Source organism: Cherax quadricarinatus, chromosome 25 (genome assembly GCF_038502225.1).
Source record: "Cherax quadricarinatus isolate ZL_2023a chromosome 25, ASM3850222v1, whole genome shotgun sequence".
Taxonomy (NCBI): domain Eukaryota; kingdom Metazoa; phylum Arthropoda; class Malacostraca; order Decapoda; family Parastacidae; genus Cherax; species Cherax quadricarinatus.
Window position 1 is genome coordinate 35,024,342 of NC_091316.1, and position 18,427 is coordinate 35,042,768.

General features: G+C 39.6%; 1 protein-coding gene across 1 annotated transcript in view; it reads right to left on the bottom strand.

Moving 5' to 3' along the window:
• The window catches only part of LOC128690043 (stromal interaction molecule homolog), a 298,076-nt gene that overhangs the window by 172,147 nt on the left and 107,502 nt on the right, over positions 1 to 18,427 (bottom strand). The window contains exon 7 of the mRNA XM_070088695.1: positions 6,638 to 6,787. Coding sequence (XP_069944796.1) covers positions 6,638 to 6,787 — 150 coding nt within the window. The remainder of the gene's footprint in view (positions 1 to 6,637; positions 6,788 to 18,427) is intronic.

Consider the following 18,427-nt stretch of genomic DNA (forward strand, 5'->3'; position numbering starts at 1 on the left):
TATAAATCTGGAGTGGGGAGAAGGAAGGGTTGGTGCTATACTAGGAAATGTTGGAGGGAGGAATAAAGGTTTTGAGTGCTAGGGACTTAGACATGCAACCTACTTGAGTGAGCATGTTAGATAGGAGTGAATGCAATTGCTTTTTATGATTTAACATGCTGTTGGAGTGTGAACAAGGTAAAATTTATAAAGGGATTCAGGGAAACTGGTTAGTCAGACTTGAGTCCTGGAGGTGGGAAGTACTGTACTCTGAAGGAGGGGTGAGGAAGTTGCAGTTTTGAACGTCATCTGAACTGTGATGTTGGTGTCCTTCTGGTAAGACAGTAACTGATGGAGTGACAATGAAAGTATTTTCTTGTTTGTTGGTTTACCCTACCTCGGTGGGAGGCAGTTGGTGGTATATAAAAAAAAAAAAAAAAAAAAAAAAAACTGGTATGCTATTCAACTGATTTGATAAAAGCTTGACCAAAACAAAACATCGTCTACAATGAAGTATCATCAAAAATATTATCAAATAGCCACAGTTTTCTTTGGTAGCATTGAGTTTGTCTAAGTAATAAAATATGCTTTATATTTCAATGACAGTTCTTTTGTTTGGATGCATGTAAACTACAACTTTAATTGATGGTCTACTTCATTTTTCTTATTACTTGTGCAATGAATAATTCTTTTCCATTCATCACCTTTCTCTTCCTTTGATGCCTCCAATATTTTCTTGTTTTTGCTTCCACCTTCAACTTTCTCATTTGTATGTGGTAACAGTGGCAGTCTTTATTCTTCCCATACATATTTCTCAGTGCCAGATACTGGCAAGAGTTATAATAATGTGATAGCTAAATCACAATGGTAAACAACAATGTACAGTATTTTTCTTTAACAGTGGAAGTCTGTTAATAATTTGATATGGAGCTACTCTAAGAAACTATTGCCCAAAAGAAAAAGAATTCAAGATAAATATACCCAGCAATGTATTTTTAAAATTGAAATTCTATAAACCTAAGATTTTTTAAAAAACTATGGAAATACTGTAAGTTATTAGTTCTTACACCAATTAATATATTTTCAGGTATAAAATGTTTCTCTGTAACACCTCAACCATTTCCACCAAGACTGGGGGTAAAAAAAAAAAAAAAGACACCATTGCTTGTCCTCTGATTCCTTGCTACAGTACTTATACTATCTTCCTAGTTTAATTTACCCACAGGAAGGTAGCCTCAAGAGAGGGCAAGAGGGGCAGGCACCCTACCCCCTAGAATTTTGAAGTAAAAAACTTAATAATCTATATGTCAAGAGCAATTTTAAAATTTTGAACAAATTATCATAATACAATGACACCTTGACTTACAAGTGCCTCAAACTTGCGAGTTTTCTGAGTTACGAGTCATCACTCGGTCAATTTTTTTATTTTGGAGTTGCGAGCCAAAATCAGAGTTACGAGCTAAAAAAAAAAAATTTACTGAAAAAAAAAAAAATATTTACTGAGAATGACATTTGGCAAGAACCCCAGCCTAAATGGCACAACGAAAGGTAGTTTTGGGACTTGGTACTTATAAAACAATGCTAGTGCGATGTTCTCACTGGAGGTAAACATGTAATTATCTTGAGTTATTCTACAAAAAAATAAAGTTGCAAAGTTTTTGACATTTGCAATATATCTTGCCTTTTACTCCCATACAAATCTCAAAATATTTGGAATATTTCCAATATTCCACAAGTTAATTGTAGAACAATAATTGTTTTTTATGATTCCTGTAAATATTATTGCATTTGCAGTACCTTAATAATAAATGATGTGGTTCATGAAGTAAGTCAATAACTTTCTTCCAAGATATTCATATATCACTGCACTAGTGATCTAGTGCAGTTAGCCTCTCAAAAACACTGTTTTCACTTACCCAGGACCAAAGAACACATTAACCCTTTGACTGTTTTGGTCATATATATACGTCTCATTAGCCACCGTGTTTGACGTATATATACTCATAAATTCTAGCGGCTTCAAATCAAGTAAGGGAAAGCTGGTAGGCCCACATGTGAGAGAATGGGTCTGTGTGGTGTGTGGTCAGTGTGCACCATATAAAAAAAATCCTGGAGCACGCAGTGCATAATGAGAAAAAAAAACTCCGACCATTTTTTTTAATTAAAATGCTGACTTTGTGGTCTATTTTTGTATAGTATTTATGATTGTATTCTCGTTTTCTTGGTCTCATTTGATAGAATGGAAAACATAATATAGAAACAGCGGTGATTTTGATTGGTTTTACTATAAAAAGAACCTGGAAATGGAGCTCAAAGTAGGGGATATGTTTGATTTTTGCCGACGTTCAAAAGTAAACAATTTATGTCATTGTCCAATAAATGTCCAACTAGCCATTCTAATATGCAGTCATGAATGGGTTGACATTATCTGTACAATTATTACAGTAGTCTGCATAACAGTAAATCTTCTATTTTTTGTTTGAATAAAAATTCAAAATAGAAAGGAAGAGTAATATCAGAGGGGCCTGGAGACGTGACAGATGAGCAAAGAAAATGTTATTTTAGAGCCAGGAATGTCTGCATTGTTCATTCTGGACCTTATTTTGAAATTGTCACATTTTTTAATTTTTGTGAAATTGGCCAAATTGCAAATTTCTGACCACTTTATTCGGTAGTTGAAATCAGTAAATGGGCAGTTTCTTGTACTCAACTGATAGAAAAATGGAGTTCTAAAGAAATAGCTATGAGTTTGGTTGACTGGAACAATGGAATTAGCCGAAAATAGGGCTCAAAGTGGGCAAAATCGCCGAGGTTGCTAACTTCACGAGAGCGTAATTCTGTCAGTTTTCCATCAAATTTTGTTCTTTTGGTGTCATTACAGTCGGGAAAAGATTCTCTATCATTTTATAAGAAAAAATAATTTTTTTTTGAAATTTTGCGACACCAGGAGACACCTCAGGATTGGGGGTTGCGACAATCAAGGGGTTAATAGGAAGGAGCAGTAATGATTTTATATGCTTGGACTGGTCCTGGACACTCATCATATTATGGACTATTTTATTCATTCTAGAGTATACATCATATTTCTATGTTACTTATACAGTGGACCCCTGGTTATCGACTGGTTCTGTTAACGGCCAACTCGGTGAATGGCCGGTTTTTCGGCGCCTGGTTATCAGCCGTTAATTCAGTGATCAGTCGTTTGGGACACATCCGTCTGCCGGCTGGGGTCGCTTGCACATCAGTTTGGCTGTATCTCTCGGTGGCTGAGGAAACTTCTGTTCATACATCAAAACATTCTGCTTATTTCCCATTGTAGTTTGTGTTACTTTTGCAGTGCAACTGTGAAATAAGTAACCATGGATCCAAAGAAAGTCCCTTTGGTAAATAAAGTGAGAAATACCATGGAATTTAAGCATGAAGTGATAGAAAAGTCTGAGACTGGTATGAGGGTGGTGGAACTTGCCAGGATGTACAGCAAGAATAAATCAACAATTACATCCATCCTGGCAAAGAAAGAACAAATCAAGGATGCTAATATTGCAAAAGGAGTAGCTTTTCTAACTAAACAAAGGCTACCAATAATGGAAGAGATGGAAAAGTTATTATTATTGTGGATTAAGGAAAAAGAATTAGTGGGAGACAGTGTTGTGGAGTTGATTATTTATGAGAAGGCAAGGCAGTTCATGATGATCTTGCAAAGGAAATGCCTGGAACAAGTGCTGCAGTTTGTGAATTTAGGGCCAGAAAAGGATGGTTTAATAGATTTAAGAAGCGTAGTAGCATACACAGTGTTGTAAGGCATGGTGAGGCTGCAAGTTCTGAAAAATGTGCGGGTGAAAAATTTGTGCAGGAATTCCAGGGGTACACAGAGGCTGAAGGATTCAAACCCAAACAAGTGCTCATTTGTGACAAAACGGGCCTGTTTTGGAAGAAAATGCCAAACAGGACCTAATTACCCAGGAGGAAAAGGCACTGCCAGGACACACGCTTTTTGTGTGGTAATGCTAGTGGGGATTTCAAAGCGAAGCCTTTACTCCTGTATCGCTCAGAAAATCCCAGTGTTTTCAAGAAAAACAATGTCATGAAGGATAGTGTGTGTGTAATGTGGAAAGCTAATCATAAGGTATGGGTCAAAAGGCAAATTTTCAAAGAGTGGGTTAATGATGCATTTGGCCCAAGTGTGAAAAAATACCTCCTGGAAAAGAAATTGCCACTCAAGTGCCTCCTGGTACTGGACAATACTCCTGCACATCCTCCAGACTTGGAAGACCATGTGCTTAGGGACTTCAATTTTATAAAAGTGAAGTTCTTGCCTCCTAACACCACTCCTCTCCTCCAGCCCATGGACCAGCAGGTCATTTCTAACTTCAAAAAACTTGACACAAAAGCAGTGTTTCAAAAGTGCTTTGAAGCGACCTCGGACACTCAATTAACTCTGGGAGAGTTCTGGAGGAATCGCCTCGCTATCCTCCACTGCATAAGCCTTATAGGTAAGGCTTGGAAGGGAGTGACTTCCAGGACTTTGAACTCTGCTTGGAAAAAACTGTGGCCAGATTGTGTCCAAGAGAGAAATTTTGAAGGGTTTGAGGCTGACCCTGATCCTGCAGACTCTTTTGTGGCACTGGCGAAATTCCTGGGGTTGGAGACGAGTGGCAAGGATGTGGAAGAGTTCGTGGAGGATCAAAGGGAAGAGCTAACCACTGAAGAGCTCCAAGAGCTTCAACTTGAACAGGAACAGACTGCAGCTGAGAAACTTGCTTCAGAGGTGCCTTCTTCACTGATTAAGAACATTTGTGCAAAGTGGAATGATGTGCAAAGTTTTGTCGAGAAGTACCATCCTGACAAAGCTGAAACAAGTCATATCTGCAACATGTTTAGTGACAAAACCCTATCCCACTTCAGGGAAATCTTAAAGAGACACCAGAAACAGAGCACTCTGGACAGTTATTTTGCGAGACAAGGGTCCAGTGACTCTTAAGCTGGTCCTAGTGGCATTAAAAGACAAAGAATGGAAGTAACCCCAGAGAAGGCTTTGCTACCTAAAGTCTTTATGAAGAGGTATTCCCCTTCCAAACACTAACTCCTCCCTCTTTCCTTCTGCCAGAAGCCAGCATTAGCCTTCAGTAAAGGTATGTAATATTTATATAATTGTTAAAAAAAATAATAATTTTTTGTGAATTTTTGTCTGGAACGGATTAATTGTATTTACATTAATTCTTATGGGAAATATTATTTCGGTTTTCGGCTGACCTTCTGGAACGGATTAGGCCGATAACTGAGGGTCCACTGCAGTGTTTAATATGTCATATTAGATAATTCTGATAGATAAATAAGCCATAGAGTTGATATTAGCATTATACTGAAGTATTTTCTCCTGCCCCTGGGGTGATTTTTTTGGGACTGGAATGGATTAATGGCATTTCAGTTAATTTCAAGGAGGAAAATTTATTTGATATACGAACAATTGAGTTACGAATTCCGTCACAGAACGAATTAAACTCGTAAGTCAAGGTACCACTGTAAATTAAACCCAGCCTACAGCACCATTTGACAGTGGCATTACATCATTTTTTTTTTTTAACACGCTGGCCGTCTCCCACAGAGGAAGGGTGACCCAAAAACAAAGAAAATACTAATCATCGTCATTCAACACTCTCACTTCACTCATACATAATCACTGTCTTTGCAGAGGTGCTCAGATACGACAGTTCAGAAGTCCTTCCAAACTACCAATATCCCAAACCCCTCCTTTAAAGTGCAGGCATTGTACTTCCTGTTTCCAGGACTCAAGTCCAGCTAACCGGTTTCCCTGAATCCCTTCACAAAATTTTACCCTGCTCACACTCCAACAGCTCGTCAGGTCCCAAATCCATTCATCTCCATTCACTCCTATCTAACATGCTCATGCATGCTTGCTGGAAATCCAAGCCCCTCACCCACAAAACCTCCTTTACCCCCTCCCTCCAACCTTTTTGAGGATGACTCCTACCCTGCCTTCCTTCCCCTACAGATTTATACGCTTTCCATGTCATTCTACTTTGATCCATTCTCTCTAAATGACCAAACCACCTCAACAACTCCTCTTCAGCCCTCTGACTAATACCTTTAATAACTCCACATCTCCTCCTAATTTCGACACTCGGAATTCTCTGCATAATATTTACACCACATAATGCCCTTAGACAGGACATCTCCAATGCCTCCAGCCACCTCCTTGCTGCAGCACTTGCAACCCAAGCTTCACACCCATACAAGAGTGTTGGTACCACTTTACTTTCGTACGTTTCCTTCTTTGCCTCCATGGATAAAGTTTTTTGTCTCCACAGATACCTCAACGTACCACTCACCTTTTTTCCTTCATGAATTCAATGGTTAATCTCATCCTTCATGAAAGATGAGGTTACATCACTTATAATTATAAATTAGGCAAACTGATCTAGGTCCTAAGTTACTGTTAACTGATTGATAGCTATTTTATGTGCAGCACCCCTAAAAAATTAACTAACCTATGCGCTTTACCCATGATTTTTATTTTAGATGGAATATCAATGAATTCAATTTTCTTTGCTTCTACAAATGCTAGTTAATTTCCTTCCCATACACTGTAGTGTCGCAACTTGTACTTTCAATAATGAAAATATAAACTATAACTGACCTCTAATTGAAGTTTGAGCTGCTGAACCTCTTCATCACGATTTCCGTTGTCACTTTTTGTTGTGGCATTTTCACTGTTGTTAGCTTTAGCATTCATCTTTAACTCAAGTTGCTGCAGGTTTTCTTCAGCTTCCCGCAACTTTTCCATGTCCTGTATACAAAGTTATTTTTATTAATGTAGGATAAATTTTGTTCAGTAACAATAATAAAGTCCCTAACTTAGAAACATAAGAGTTGTGGTGAATTTTACTTACCAATTGGACATCCTGAAACTAATCAATTTCTTATGAATGTCAATCTGCAAAGGCAAACATTCAAACAGAAATTATTTTCTAGAAACTATTTTTTGTCTGCATCTATTATCAAATATGTTGATATTTTATACACACTGTACTCATTTTCAGCCTGAGTGGAGGATTATATTTTTGAAGATAACAGACATGAACTACAGACGTAATTATTTACTACAATTTTGATGGATCAAATTCTAGATACAATACTATCTTTTCTGTTATTTTTATCATCATTAACATTGATATTAACCCTCTGAGGGTCCAGACCCCCAATCAAAAAATTTTCTTGTGAAATGGTAGACAATCTTTTTCTGAAGGTAAAAAAAACAAAAGGTATGTAATTTGATAAAGAAGTGACGAAATTACGCTCCAGCGAATTTTGCTGTCAGTGATATTTATGCATCAGCGATTTTGCACACTTTCAACATAAACAAAACATACTTCATGCTGTTTGGAAACAGAACCCTATACCACTCTTTAATATATCCCTACCTCACCTATGTTATTTGTACCTGGGGATCAACCACAGCCAACCATCTTAAACCTTTAATTACCCAACAAATAGCTGCTGTGCAGATGATTACCAGTTCCTGTGTCAGACAGCACACCCCACCACTTTTCAAAAGCCTGAACCTACTAAATATACGAGAGACACTCATATTATTGTGCCTACTGCATATACAAAACATTAAACTCCAATATAAACCCTCCACTTAAACTTCTCCTTGATAGCTACAACAGAATGCACAGTCACAATACAAAGCACAAGGCACTCTAAGCACACTAAACAAAGATGCAATGCACATAAAGAGCCCCAAGATCTGGAATTCACTACCTTAACCGGTAAAGGATCCCCTGACTACATATAAATTTAGGACTGCTTAAAAATCATCTCATCTCTCAATACTAACCAAACCAACCAAAACAACTTCTAAACAGTTTGAAGCAACTCTCCCAAATATTATATGACCTCTAGTCTATTAAACATCTGCCAATCCATGAAATATTACTGTCTGAACCATTAATTGTAATACTGTTTTCATTATGTGCAACTTCAAGATTATTATTCGTATATACCTCCATCTTGACTACCTCACATTAGTATTAAGATTAAATAAAGATTTATTAAAAAGTTAACCACTCTTATCTTGTCTAGATTTTAGTAGTCATTATGCATTAGGATTAGTCTGTCAAAATGCCCCAGCATGATAGTGGCTTTCTTTGTACTTAAACCAAAACTGTAATTACACATTGTAACCTTTACAAAGAAATAAAATCTTTATTCTATTTTTGGCCAATTACATTGTTCAATTAGACCAAATTTTTAGCTATTTCGTTAGCATGTGTTCTATTTTATTTATTGAGCACAACAAATTGTTCAATCAGTTATTTCAACTACCCAATAGTGATTGGAACTCGGTAATTTGGTCAAGTTCAAAGTTCAAAATATATTTCAAAGTAGGGTCCAGAATAAACAATGTAGGCATTCCTGGCAGGAGTGTGCACACATCACAGCAGCAGCAAGTTTCCTGCTCCTCTATTTTCCTTCCACCAGAGGTTCCTAACAACACTGTGATGGCCTAGTAAGGACCCACGTAACACTAAGATACGTGGATACCCAGAATGACATAATTCAGCTGCAGAAATTACCTAAAATACGATATATATCCAACTGAAGACTTGTGTTACCTCCATCTACCCTGCTGCCAGGCACAAGGAAACATTCCAGCACCTGCAAACTACCCATCGTCTACAATTCATCTGAAACCACAGTCAATGGCCAGGGGTCTGGGCAACAAGAGAAGGTCCAGTATTCAACCGAGGACTTATAGCACCACAGGTGAGAGAAGCAATACTATAAGGAAAACTTCTACTGCCAGCCAGGACACAACCCTCACCACCCACCGGCACCACCATAACACTTGTCTGACAACAATAACAAACATGGCCGCTGCCACAAACATCCAAGATAACTCCTTCCCTGGACTTGAGGATTTGCACATTGAAGACCCAGAAATAGCTGCAATCATCAGGAGGCAAAGTCAGAAAATCAACATGTTAACCCGGGAAATGGAAGAGCTTAAGAAGTTCAATGATATGTTAACCCAGGAAATTGAAGACTTAAAAACCAACAACACGCAGAACATGGACAAAATTACAACTCTAGAACATAAACAAAATGTGCTTGACTAACTCAGCAAAACCCACACCAAGTCTGAGGAATCCATCAACCTCCTCAAAGATCAAGTTGTGCAACTGAACATCAACATCAAGAGTGAAAGAGAAAGAGAAGACTTACAACTTACCGAAGTCATGAAGAGTTTCCATGACCACTTAGACCAACAACAACTGTCTGACTCAGTCATAGTGAATAGCAAACATCTACCATCAACTATAGCTCAGGAAACATGTAAACAAACCACATTAAAACTGATCCTAGACATCTTCATCTCAACATACCAAGTGATATCATAAATAAGTGTAAAGTGATAGGCTATCAACCTGGAAAGAAATCAGTATACAGTGGACCCTTGGCTAATGATATTAATCAGTTCCTGAGAGCTCATCGTTAGATGAAATTATCGGTAGCTGAATTAATTTTCCCTATAAGAGATAATGGAAATCAAATTAATCCATTCCTGACACCCCAACGTATGAAAAAAAAAATTTTTACCACGTGAAATATACATTTTCCTACACACAAAAAGAAGAAGACATGCACAATTACTACTGTACTAAATAAAGAATACATGACACTTAACTTTATTGAAGATCTGGTGATGATTGATGGGATGGGAGAAGGGGAGATGGTGGAAGTTGTTATCGTTTGGAAGGGGAATCCCCTTCCATGAGGACTTCAGGTAGCAAGTCCTTTTCTGGGGTTACTTTCCTCCTTCTTTTAATGCCACTAGGACCAGCTTCAAAGTCACTGGACCTCTGTCGCACATAAATCTGTCCATAGAGCTCTGTACCTCACATTCCTTTAACTCTTTGAGGGTTGCCAGGCCCTCTCAGAGACTTGTTCTCAGGCTCGCCAAAATTTAAAAAAAGAAAAAAAAAAATTTTTTCTTATGAAAAGATAGAGAATCTTTTCCCGATCATAATGACACCAAAAGTATGAAATTTGATGGAAAACTTACGGAATTATGCCCTCACGAAGTTAGCGGTTTCAACGATGTTTACGCATCGGTGATTTTGCCCACTTTGAGCCCTATTTTTGGCCAATTCCAGTGTACTAGTCGACAAAACTCACAGCTATTTTGCTGGAACTCCATTTTTTCTATCGAATGAGTACAAGAAACCACCCATTTACCGATTTCAACTATTCAATAAAGTGGTCAGAATTTAGCAATTTTGCCAATTTCACACAAATTTCAAAAGATGCCAATTTCCAAATAGGGTCCAGAATAAACAAGAAAGACATTCCTGGCACTAAAATAACATTTCCTCTGTTGATTAGTCACATCCCCAGGCCCCTCTTACATTTCTTTTGCTTTCTACTTTGATTTTTTATTCTCACAAAAAAATAAGATTTACTGTTATGCAGACTACTGCATTAGTGTAGAAATGGTATAAATAATATCAGTGCACTTGTGAAAGAATATTAGACTCACCAGTTGACGTGTATTGGACGCTTAGCATGATCTGTTTACTTTTGAGCTTTAATTGAACCGTTTCTGCTACTTTGAGCTCAATTTCAAGGGTACTTTTCATTGTAAAACCTGTCAAAATCATCTCAATTTCTGTAATATGTCTTCCATTCTATACAATGAGACCAGGAAAACTAGAATACAACAATAAATACCATACGAAAATGCAGTGCAAAGTCGCTGTTTTAAACCAAAAACACGGTCAAAGTTTTTTTTTTTTCTCATTACACACACTGTGCTGCAGGATTTTTTTTATACTACGCACACTGACCACAGACCCATTCTTTCATATGTAGGCCTACCAGCTTTCTCTTGCCAGATTTGAGGGCGCTAGAATTTATGCGTACTAGTACGTCAAAAACCCTGGTGCGTAAGCCGTACTAGTACAGTGGACCCCCGCATACCGGACGCTTTGATCGCAAAAATTTTGCCTCGCATACCGCCCAAAAACCCGCTCACCGCCCTTCGTCCGAGACGCGTCCAATGTGCAGCCTGAGCCACGCTCACATGTTCCGCCGGTGGCATTGTTTACCAGCCAGCCTCCGCGGTAACATCCAAGCATACAATCGGAACATTTCGTATTATTACAGTGTTTTTGCTGATTTTTTCTGGAAAATAAGTGACCATGGGCCCCAAGAAGGCTTCTAGTGCCAACCCTACAGCAATAAGGGTGAGAATTACTATGGAGATGAAGAAAAAGATCATTGATAAGTATGAAAGTGGAGTGCGTGTCTCCGAGCTGGCCAGGTTGTATAATAAACCCCAATCAACCATCGCTACTATTGGTGGTACAGCTGCTGCTGTACCACCGTCAGCTGCTGCTGCTGTACCACCGTCAGCTGCTGCTGCTGTACCACCGTCAGCTGCTGCTGCTGTACCACCGTCAGCTGCTGCTGCTGTAGCATCGTCTGCTGCTGCTGTAGCATCGTCTGCTGCTGCTGTAGCATCGTCTGCTGCTGCTGTAGCATCGTCTGCTGCTGCTGTAGCATCGTCTGCTGCTGCTGTAGCATCGTCTGCTGCTGCTGTAGCATCGTCTGCTGCTGCTGTAGCATCGTCTGCTGCTGCTGTAGCATCGTCTGCTGCTGCTGTAGCATCGTCTGCTGCTGCTGTAGCATCGTCTGCTGCTGCTGTAGCATCGTCTGCTGCTGCTGTAGCATCGTCTGCTGCTGCTGTAGCATCGTCTGCTGCTGCTGTAGCATCGTCTGCTGCTGCTGTAGCATCGTCTGCTGCTGCTGTAGCATCGTCTGCTGCTGCTGTAGCATCGTCTGCTGCTGCTGTAGCATCGTCTGCTGCTGCTGTAGCATCGTCTGCTGCTGCTGTAGCATCGTCTGCTGCTGCTGTAGCATCGTCTGCTGCTGCTGTAGCATCGTCTGCTGCTGCTGTAGCATCGTCTGCTGCTGCTGTAGCATCGTCTGCTGCTGCTGTAGCATCGTCTGCTGCTGCTGTAGCATCGTCTGCTGCTGCTGTAGCATCGTCTGTTGCTGCTGTACCACCGTCAGCTGCTGCTGCTGCTGTAGCACCGTTGTTGGTGTGGCTTATTGAGAATACCAAGAAACAATTAACCCCAGAGGATTTGCCACCCAGGATAACCCAAAAAAGTCAGTGTCATCGAAGACTGTCTAACTTATTTCCATTGGGGTCCTTAATCTTGTCTCCCAGGATGCAACCCACACCAGTCGACTAACACCCAGGTGAACAGGGAAAAATGCCTGGAACTAGTGCTCATATTGGTGAATTTAAAGCCAGCAAAGGTTGGTTTGAGAGATTTAAGAATCGTAGTGGCATACACAGTGTGATAAGGCATGTTCTGGAAGAAAATGCCAAACAGGACCTACAGTACTCAGGAGGAAAAGGCACTCCCAGGACACAGTGTCTCATCAGTCATTGCTGCATCTTCAATAAGGGTAAGTGTCATTTATTCTTCATTTAGTAGAGTAGTACATGCACAATATATATTGTGCATGTACTACTCTACTATTGTGCATGTATCCTCCTCTTTGTGTGTAGGAAAATGTATATTTCATGTGGTAAAAATTTTTTTTTCATACTTTTGGGTGTCTTGCACGGATTAATTTGATTTCCATTATTTCTTATGGGGAAAATTCATTCGCATACCGAACATTTCGCATAACAACCAGCCCTCTTGCACGGATTAAGGTCGCTATGCGGGGGTCCACTGTACGGCCGAAACCCTAAAAGGGTTAAGATTTGCCTAAAATGGGCCACAACATTTTCACTGTAATAGTCACCAGCACGGCTTGCAATAGCTGTGTTAGGGTGATTTTCATCCATAAAGGTTTGCAGTTCAACCCACTTTGCACACATTTCCTTAATCGTTGAAGTAGGCAACTTCTTCAATTTCTCTCTCCCCTCCTCTGAAGCAGTCTCCTCAGGTCTGGCCTCTTGCTGTTGCAGATGCTCCTGCAGCTCATCAGTGGTTAGTTCTTCACTGTCCTCCTCCACCAACTCTTCCACATCCTCCCCACTAACCTCCAACCTCAAGGACTTCCCCCAATGCCACAATAGATTCCACAACTGGCATAGGCTTCTCATGGTTAGCCCCAAACCCTTCAAAATCCCTCTCTTCTACACATTCTGGCCACAATTTCCTCCCAGCAGAGTTCAAGGTCCTCTTAGGCACTCCCTCCTAAGCCTTACCAATAAGGTTTACACAACTGAGGATACTAAAGTGATCTTTCCAAAACTCTCTTAGGGTCAATTGAGTGTCTGAGGTCACTTTAAAGCACTTTTATTTATTTATTTATTATTATTTGGACATGATACATAGTTGTACAAAAGAAATACTGTGGTTGAGTGTACATGCTAAAAGCCCCTTGTATGCAGAGCATTGTGGGCAGGCTTAAAATTAACTTAAGATTAACCCTTTGACTGTTGCAAGCCCCTTTCTGAAACTGTCACTATGTCGCAAAATACGTATTCGAAAAAAAAAATAATTTTTCTTACCAAAATGTTAAGATGATTTTACAGTGTGTTTTAAGCCTAAAAAAATTTTTTTGCCATCAGTACTTACCGAGATATAGAGGTGCAAAGTTGGCAGAAAATGAGTGGCGTATGGCAACAGTGGCAAATGCCGCCCACCCAGTATTCTTTTATTTGCTCCAATTTGAAGGTTTCTTGTATTTTCCAATATTTTTCTTTTCTAAGCAACTTATGTGGCCTGTGAGACCAAAGTAAGGTGCATTGTTCAAATATACACTCATTGTTTACAAAACAATAACTGAACAAACATTATCACTATTAGATTGTGTATATAACTTGTTTACACAAACAAATAATACAAAACATTGTTTATTACTATTGTTCCATAATATATATACATATGTACAGTCACTGAACACTTTCCTAGAACTGCTGCAGCTTGTGGAACTCTTTGAAACATGGGTATATGCAGAGTGGTACTTGACACTCCTCACACATAAAACAAGTGTCTCTGTGTGTTTGTGGGCATTTTGTGGTATGTCCACATACAAAACACCTCTTCTGAGCACTTTTCTTGAAAGCAGTAAGAGGCAGTTGTATGGGGTAGTGATCACCAGGCCTCAAGTGAGATGGCATGTGTTGGTAATTTCGTGGGCGCTGGTCTATTGCAGGTTTGCTCCTTGGTACTTGACGATTATTTGTCTGATGACTGAAACAAAATTCACCATATTCTGGTTTGTTGTTGGTCCTCAACTTGTATATGTTATAAGCATTTAGCATGGAAATATCTAGAAGATGGAAAAAAAGTTTTATATACCACTTATAATTCTTGCATACACAATCAGCAAACCCAATCTGCATGTCACATTTGTCCACTAAGCACATACTGAGGTTGTAGTCCATGACAGCTGCAGGTTTTAGAATGGATTCATTGGTCTCTCTATTGTGCCATTTCGTTTCGGTGAACTGACGTCAACAGTGTGACATCACGTTTGTCATGCCACCAAAATGCCATGATATCATTGGCAGCAAAGGCCTGCACCTCACCTCTGCGAGTGCCAGCGTCGAACCTTGGCATATGCTTAGGATTACCACGCACTGTGCCACACATGTGTGTCATGTTCACTCACAAGAAATCACTGAGTATGAGGCTTGTGTACCAGTTATCAGTATAAAATATATGCCCCTTACCAAGATATGGTTCCATCATTGTTCGAACCACATCACCAGAGATACCCAATAACTTCCTAGTATCTTTCAATGTATTACTGCCAGTGTACACAACGATATCCAAAACGAGACTACTTTTGCAATCACACAGTACAAATAACTTAATACCAAAGCGTTTTCTCTTGCTTGGTATATACTGCTTGAATGAGAGTCTTCCTTTGAATAAAATCAAAGACTCGTCAATAACAAGCTTCCTGAAGGGATAAAAATACATGCAACACTTTTGTTTCAGGTATATGAATACATTTCTGATCTTACATAACCTGTCACTTATGTCAGGCCTTGTTTCATCTGAAAAGTGTAACATACCTAACAGTATCAAAAAACGATTCACACCTATAGTGTCACTAAAACCTGGGGTTGAAATCAAGCATTCTGTTGACCAGTATGTGGTGACAGTGTGCTTATACACATGTGGCATAAGCATTATTGTGGCAAAGAACAGGTACATTTCTGCCACAGTTGTGTCCTTCCACTGGTGTAGCCGTGACCTTGGTGAAATAACTGTATTTGCCATGGTGTACTCATAGTATGTGTTGGTTTCCCTGACAATGTCCATCAGGGGTTCATCAAAGAACAACTGAAAGCATTCTAGTTCAGTGGCATTGTTCGCAAGTGTACACGATGGCCATACTCCACTTTGTGTTTCATCAAAGTCATGGGGATTGGGAATAAAATCGTCACCTTGCTGCCAATCCCAGATGAGGTCTGCTGGTGGGCTCTGGATATTGAAACATGGTTGTGGTTGTGCAGGTTATGGTTGTGGATGTTGTGGGAGTGTGGGGTTGGGTGAGGCTGGTTGTAGTTGTGCAGAGTCAGCAGCATCGGCAGTAGCGTGGCCCGGTGCTGGTGCCACATGACTCATGCCACCGCCAACATCACCACCATCACCTTCTTCCCCACGCACATTACACATCCCCATTGTAACAATATCGTCATCTTCACTGTCAGGTCATGGTGTAGAGCCATGAGATGTACTCCCAGATTTACTCCTTTGCCTTGGAAGGGCATAAGTCACACTACCAGAATGCATGCTGCGTCGAACATACTGCTGTTTCACTGGGGAACATTCCCCCTCCCTGTCGCTACTCGAGCTGCTGTCAATAACTTTGAAATCACTATCATTATCACTTTCACTGCTCAGATCCGAGTCCTGTAAAAGGTGAAATAGTTTCCTTTTTCGTCCTGGTACAGGTGAACGTGAATGAGATGTGGAAGCACCAGAGGTGGACAGTTGTGGGTCATCGGGGTTTTCATCACTAATTACATAATCCTGGGCACTGCTTTTGGTCACACCCTCTCCAAAACCATGAAATTCACTTTCACTGGCACTTCCATCACTGTTAGACCTATCACTTGGGAACAGTAGACCTCCAATACGCCGAGGTACTTCTTACCACGAGGCATGATGAAAATGGACTACCAAGATGGCGTTCCCACAATGCACCACCGAGTCCCAGATTTTTTTCACAGGGTGCACACCCACCACCGAGACCCATTCTCTTTCATGTAGGCCTACCAGCTTTCTCCCACTTGATTTGAAGCTGCTAGAATTTACACATATCAATACGTTTGAAACAGTGGCGCATAAGACATATATGTATGATCGAAACAGTCAAAGGGGTTAACTAAGCAATGATATATTCAGTGGTAAAAATACAGTAAACAAATTACAACATGAAGTACAAATGAGTATTTCAAATATGAGGCTTTATAGTTGTACAAATTTGTAGCAAATTTATAATATAATCTTGTCAAATCGAATAAAATCAATGATTTGTAGTGCAGAAACAGGTCATATGGTCATTTCATTTGATGAGTTACTGAGCATTCATGAGAATGGATTATTCTATTAGGTAATGTAATTGCAAAAAAAAAAAAAAAAAAAAAAAAGTTTGATAGGGTCACAGGTTATACATTTATGAGATACAGTTAATCAGTATTTATTTAGTCGTGGGTGAGTAAGTGGTTTTTAAGAAGTCTTGAATTGATAAACAGACTGTTTCTTTTATATTCACAGGTAATGAATTCCAGATTTTTGGGACCTTTTATGCGCATTGCATTTTTACATAGTGCGAGATGGACACGAGGAACATCAAAAAGTGATCTGTGCCTTGTGTTGTGGTCATGTGTTCTGTTGAAGTTGGTAAGGAGAAGTTTGATGGGAGGGTTTATATCCGAGTTCAGTGTTCTATGTATGTAGTAGGTACAATAATAAGCATGGATGTTTTGTACAGTGAGCAAATTTAGCATTTTGAATATTGGTGGAGTATGCTGTCTATAGTGGGAATTTGTTATCATTCTGACTGTAGCCTTTTGTTGGGTAATTAATGGCCTGAGATGGTTTGTTGTTGTTGAGCCCCATGTACAAATTTCATAGGTGAGATAGGGGTAAATGAGTGAGTGATATAGGGCCAGGAGGGCTGACTCTGGAACACAGTACCGTATCTTCGATAGTATGCCTACAGTCTTGAAGATTTTCTTGGAAGTGTGTTTGTGTGTTTGAAATCTGAGTATATTATGAAGGTGGATTCCTAAGAATTTTCCCTCTGAGTTTTGTGATAGGTGATCCATTTATCATTATGTTAGAGGGACATCTGTAGTTCTGTTTCCAAACTGTATGAAGTAGGTTTTGTCAATATTGAGTGTAAGCTTTGTTATCATCATCCAGGTAGACATTTTCTGTAATTTAGTATTTACAGTATTGGCTAGTATGACTGGGCTTGGGCGAAAGAAAACGTATGTAGTGTCATCTGCAAATAGTGTGGGTTTGAGTAGTTATGATGCATTCCGTAGGTCGTTTATGTAAATGAGGAAGAGGAGAGGGCCAAGGACACTTCCCTGTGGGACACCAACTGTAATTGGTTGTGTGGAAGAGTTTGTTCCATTTTTGTACACATATTGGCTTCTGTTGCTAAGGTATGACTAGGTAGTTGATGGAGTGCCCTCTTATACCATAGTGTGACAATTTTATGTGCAGCAAATCATGATCAACTGTATAAAAAGCTTTATGTAAATCAATGAAGATCCCCAATGGGACTTCTGTTTTCTCGAGTGCAGTGTATATTTGTTCTAGCATGTGTATAATAGCATCATTCGTATTTTTATTAGGCCTGAACCCAAACTGACAAGGGTTGAGTATGCTGTGGGAGATGAGGTAGGAATAGATTCGCTTATGAATTAATTTTTCAAGGATTTTAGAGAGAGGGTGTAAGTTGGATACTGGCCTATAGTTATTCAAGTCTGTTTGATCTCCTCCTTTATGTATCGGGGTGACCCTCGCTATTTTGAGAACTTTGGGGAAGGTAGAGGATTCGATGGATTTGTTAAAGTGTGTTGCAATGATTGGTGACAGCACTTGCGAAGTTTTTTTTTTTTTTGTATATAAAGGGTGGTAAGGTATTTAAATCTCCTGTCTTGTTTTTTAGTGTTGATAATAAGGGAGACTTCTGTTGGGTTAGTCGGAGCTAGGAACAGTGTGTTCGGGTGGTTGCCAGTGAGGTAGTCACTGGGTGGGGTATTTGAGCTTGGGATTTTATCAGGAAGGTTTTTTCTTATGGTGGAAAAGAAAACATTGAGTCTGTTTGCTGTTTCAGTTGGTGGGAGTTGGGGTTCATCTGGTTTCGTTAGTTTGATTGCTCTGTTTCCTGATATCTTTTTTGTTCCTAGAATTTCAGA